Genomic DNA, 5,391 nt, shown 5'->3' on the forward strand with positions numbered 1-5,391 from the left:
AAAAAAAAAAAAAAAAAAAAAAAAAAAAAAAAAAAAAAAAAAAAAAAAAAAAAAACCTCCTCTATTATTTACATGCTATCAAATTTAAATTTTAAGACAAAATTTATTTATTTTATTACTATTACTATTATTATTATTAATTGATTTAAAGTCCCGCACGATAGTGATACAATCAATTTATATAATACGTCATATATTTGTAGACCCCATTTAGCACTAGTGGAGGCGTGACTTTAAAAGTATTAAATGAATTCCACTATTCATAGTACTATTAAGAAATATACAACAAGTGTTAAAATAATAATGAGTTATATTGCTATGACACATGTCTAGGATCCTAATCCGAATTTTATGGCTTTGATATTCTTCTGCATCTTCTACGACATGGTCACGTTATGAACTATTCCGCAAATTAATACGAATTTTTTCGATAAATTTTGTCCTCACTCACACGCTTTCTAGGAAAATTCTCAAGAGGTCACTCGACATAGAATTATTTCAAGTGAATTACGAGTACTGAAAAGAAAGGTGCACCTACACCTTTTTGGTATAGCATTATCAAGATTACTCTCAGTTTGATATGATTTTAGTTATTCATGTATCTTTTCTTCGCTCAATTGTCACATTCCCACGTCTTATTCAGAGAAGTAAGGCTCTAATACCACTTATAACGCCCCATGCCCAAGATTTGAATTTTTGGATTTGACACCTATGTGCCGCAACATTCCCATACAATCGGGGCACATTATTTATCACTTCTAAAAGTGGGTCATTTCAACGTGTTATGTCTTTATTTACATTAGATTACGCAGCCGGCCGCTCATTTATAGCTTATTAATGTATAAAGTTATATATGGTAAATGACATATTATACATCTATGTATGATAAATGACATATAAAGTAATAGTCATGTCAAGTAAACAACTATGTTTAAACATGGAGAGTAAATAAAGTTATATACGGTAGATAGTTATATTATAGTAAATGATTAAATCTGGTAACGCTATATATATATATATATCTAGTAAACTGAACTATATATATAACATTTTCTCTAAAGATTTAAATTCTTTGTATTTTTTATTACCTTATACTTCAATTCATCAAATAAATCTCTAGTCAATATTTCTCTTTGCATTTTCTCTCTCCTATTCTCTGTTACTTTTTGAATTTTCTCTCTCATGTTTTTTGTGTTCAGCTAGATGAGTGTGTGTCGTTGTGTGATCTTAACAATTACTATCAAAGGTAGGCGAGATTCACCATACTCAAGATGGAAAGCTCTAAAAAGGATTACTAATCCTTAACTTTTGGAGAAATCCTTCATTAGTGATGATGAATGACCGAGTTTTCTAACCGAATAATTGAGATTCACCACAAGACCAAAGAGTAAACAAAATCATAAATCGAAGGATGATAATGATTCTATAAATTTATCAGAAGAATTGAGGATGTTCTAGTTCTCAGCGTGGGAAGCCCAATTGAATCGATAGTGTTAGGTATATTCTTGGTCTCAAGAAGAACCTGATTTTTCTATTTGTCAGGTTTGAAGTTATCCATATAAACAGTTAGTCAATATTCTTTCTTGCATTTTCTCTCTCCTATTCTTGCGTTCATTTAGATCGAATATGTGTTCTTTGTATTCATCTAGATCGTGTTTGTGTGTTTGTGCGATACTAAAACCTTTTTTAATCATCCTATCTTCAAGATCACTTTCATTCAAAAATGGTATCGGTACATTCATATACCCTCCTTTACTCGAGGTCGTATAAACATTGACAATATTAGAATAATTAGATTATAAAGACAGAAATCTAAAAGTTCCCACGATCTAATCTAATAAAACTATTTATATGATCAAATTTAAAATTTAACAAAATATAGGTTACTTTATCTGCCACTAACTAAACTTTTGTATTCATTTCTTTATTTGATTATGAAAACATGTCTTTTTGAAAGAATATATAAACAAAACTTTATAGATAAGTTCACACACATAAATACGCAAACTTTGCACACCAAATCTTTCAATTTCTTGAGAAGCTTCTTCCATTAACACAACAAAGTTAATGGATAACGAAGAACATTTCAATGGATCATTCTCAACTCCATCTTCTCAAGATCTGAATTCCGAGCTTCTCAATGATCATCATCTCTCAACTCTTCTTTCTCCAAATCACAGGCTTCACCATTGCACACCACAAGCCAATCAACAGGTTTCCAATCTTTTTGTACCTTCAACTCTATTGTTCTTTCTCTTTTAGTACGACCAACGACCTCCTCAACTGACATGTTGGGAGACGAGTCATGAGATTCATCATGGATTTATAAGTAAGAAATAGTATCTCCATTGGTATGAGGCCTTTAAGCAAAGCCATGAGAGGTTATGCTCGAAGTGGACAATATTATATTATTGTGGAGAGTCGTCATTCTTAACCGACTATTAAGAATTAAACATTTGTTCTTGATGAATGATTTTAATATAGGAAGAGTTGATGGAAACCCTCATGAAGTTGCCCGCAATTGGATTAAAGCTTCAAATTTCACCCTCTTTGATGAAACAAATGCAACGAAGAACACAATCCAAAAGGAAGAGGATAAACCTTGAACAAGATAGTGAAAGGTTGAAGGCCTCGACTTTAGGTGCATTGATGCTTCAAATTGGTTCATGGCAGGTAATTTTATCGAATCTTCGAAGAGGAATCTCACATTGGCTAATTAAAGAAAAGATCATTGCGTTTTGAAGAAACCAATGTAAAGTCGTGAAGTCGTGAGAGTTCATGTTGAAAGTAGGCAATGTTACGACTTCATGTTGAAAGTAGGCAATGTTATACCATTGTGGAGGGATGTTTTAATGTTTTTGTTTGATGCGGCAACAACAACGTTGTAAAGATGTCTTGTTTTGTTGGTGTGTTTTGTTTGTGGTTCAGGTAGTGGCTAGAAATGAAGGTGACTTGGTGGCGAAGTTCTATTTTGCAAAGAGGATGCTAGTGTGGGAGATTTTGAGAAATGGGTTGAAAGAAAAAGTTGAAATTGAATGGTCAAATATTATAGGAATCCAAGCTTTCATGGAAGAAAACAAACGAGGAATCTTGGAAGTCGAGGTAATTACTCTTAAAAACGTAGCAGACCTTCGCAATATATTTTTTTTTTTTTTTTTTTACATATCGAAAATGTCAAAACTAAGACTGTAATTCAATCAGTCCTGTTTGAGTTTTCCCTCAAAATTTTTAAAACAAGTTTATTAGGGAGAGTTTCTACACCTTTGTAAGCAATGTTTCATTCCACTCTCCAACTAATGTGGGATCTCACAATTCACCCCCCCTTGGGAGTCGAACGTCTTCGCTGGCACACCGCCCAATGTCTGACTCTAATACCTAATGTGGGATCTCACAATTCACCCCCCTTGGGAGTCGAACGTCTTCGTTGGCACACCGCCCAATGTCTGACTCTAATACATTTGTAACTACTCGAGCCCACCACTAGCATATATTATCTTCTTTGAGCTTTTCCTTTCGAGCTTCTTCTCAAGATTTTTAAAACGTATCTATTAGAGAGAGGTTTTCACACCTTTATAAATAATGTTTTGCTCCCCTCTCCAACCGATGTGGTATCTCACAATCTAGCCCCTTGGGGGCCAGCCTCCTCGTTGGCATTTCGCCCGATGTCAGACTATGATACCATTTGTAACAACCCAAGCCCATTGGCCAGTAGATATTGTCCTCTTTGGTATTTTCATCTATAACTGAGAAATTTCCACATCTTTATGAGAAATGTTTGGTTCCCCTCTCCCAACTAATGTGCGATCTCACATTCACTTCTACTATTGCCATCTTAAATTATTTTTTAAGTTTTAAGAGATTCATCCAAGTAACAAATATATTTCTATTATCTGTCATCTTACAACCACTATCAAGACACCATGTAAACTCTACGACATTGACTCGAGCACTATATGTAATTACTCCAATTTTCATAGTTATTTGATTATGAGACAGGTTGTTTACGGCTTATCCCGTTTTTTCTTTTTTGGGGTTTTTCAGCTGCACCAGCCGCCAAAATTTTACAAAGAGATCGAACCCGAGCCACGAAAACACACACAATGGACCGATGGATTGGATTTTACAGAAGGCCAAGCTTATATAAACAGGTTTAGTTTGTTTTGGTGATCACATGAGATGAATTAATGATCAAGAGATCTAAAAAGTTAACATATTTATGTTTTTGTTGTAAACTTTTAGGAGGCATTGCATTGTGTTTCCTCCAAGAGTGTTGGACAAACACTATCAGAAACTAAAAGATAAGGACGAGCGTTTGTTCGAGCTGAGCCGAAGGCCATTTCCCACATTCAATTCTCCCTATTTCCCTTCGAAAGCTGTTTTCAATCAAATATCTCCTATTCAATTTGAAGAAATATACGGTGAGTAAATAAGTTTGACTTATACATGATAGAGAAGTTATCATTTTATTCTGTTTCGGTGGTTCGGTGTCCTTCGACCGAAGGTCAAAATCAACCAATTATAACTTGTGTTTCTTTAAAATGTTTATAGTTGTTAATTATGCGTCACATTTGAACGAAAATGAAACCCACCAATATCGAAGAAAGGAGCTGATGAACAAAGTAAACACCATGAGAAGATATGGAGTTGAAGCATCAGCCAGTTACTACAATGAGGGAAAGGTAGTGAATAATGAGTATGATCAATGTTTTTACAATGCAAATCCAAAGCCTTCTATGGTTTGGTTGGCTCAAAATAGTGAACATGAGAGCCCTTCAAGTTCGAAGTGGCCACTTTTTTAGTTATCACACTTGATCAAATGAACTCTAAAGCTTCCTAAATTTAATGAACGAAATTGTAAATGATATCCGTATAGTTTACTTTTATTAATTTTTATTCTCACATAGTCAAATCATGTCAACCAGCTCCAAGAAATTAGACCAAGAAGAAAATGACAATAATCGAAATAAAAACAAAAAAATTAGAAATACTATAAAGTTGTAGGTGATTTAAAATCAAATAATACCATTGCAAAAACCTAAAACAATAGGGTACAAAATAAGTATTGTTCCAAATATTTACAAACTAAGAATGGGTGCGGGAGAACCAATACAAACGCAACCCAAACGAAATACAAAATAACATTGATGCCCCAGGTTGACACATGTGATAGCACAGCTCCCAAGCACCTGCCCACCTTGACCGATACCTGAAAAAGAAAAGAGAAAATGGGTGAGTATAAAATACTCAATAAGTATCCTACCTATAGGCCCTCATCGTATCCTTAATCTAATATTTTTCAACAAGCTTGTCATAGGGTTCTAAGAAGTTCAGGCCTAGTTCAGGTATCTCTTGAATGTTACCTCACACCAGAGTTGTGTCTATCATGAGCTA

The 5,391-nt window shown here is 34.1% G+C and overlaps 1 protein-coding gene across 1 annotated transcript; it reads left to right on the forward strand.

Moving 5' to 3' along the window:
- Positions 1–2,046: 2,046 nt before the first annotated feature.
- Positions 2,047–4,812, forward strand: LOC111467893. The gene is made up of 6 exons (XM_023112981.1): positions 2,047–2,214; positions 2,485–2,673; positions 2,929–3,102; positions 4,042–4,148; positions 4,240–4,418; positions 4,549–4,812. Exons 1-6 carry the CDS (start codon positions 2,068–2,070, stop codon positions 4,797–4,799), a joined length of 1,047 nt encoding a protein of 348 aa, XP_022968749.1. The 5' UTR covers positions 2,047–2,067; the 3' UTR covers positions 4,800–4,812.
- The last annotated feature ends 579 nt before the right edge of the window (positions 4,813–5,391 follow it).

This window comes from Cucurbita maxima, unplaced genomic scaffold (assembly GCF_002738345.1).
Source record: "Cucurbita maxima cultivar Rimu unplaced genomic scaffold, Cmax_1.0 Cma_Scf00035, whole genome shotgun sequence".
In the NCBI taxonomy this organism is placed as follows: domain Eukaryota; kingdom Viridiplantae; phylum Streptophyta; class Magnoliopsida; order Cucurbitales; family Cucurbitaceae; genus Cucurbita; species Cucurbita maxima.

Bases quoted from the DNA above. Each gene is read 5' to 3' on its own strand.
- LOC111467893 (XM_023112981.1), top strand. From the start codon at position 2,068: ATGGATAACGAAGAACATTTCAATGGATCATTCTCAACTCCATCTTCT. The intron at 3,103-4,041 runs GTAATTACTCTT...GGGGTTTTTCAG, and splicing joins GAGGAATCTTGGAAGTCGAG to CTGCACCAGCCGCCAAAATT. The intron at 4,419-4,548 runs GTGAGTAAATAA...AAATGTTTATAG, and splicing joins TCAATTTGAAGAAATATACG to TTGTTAATTATGCGTCACAT.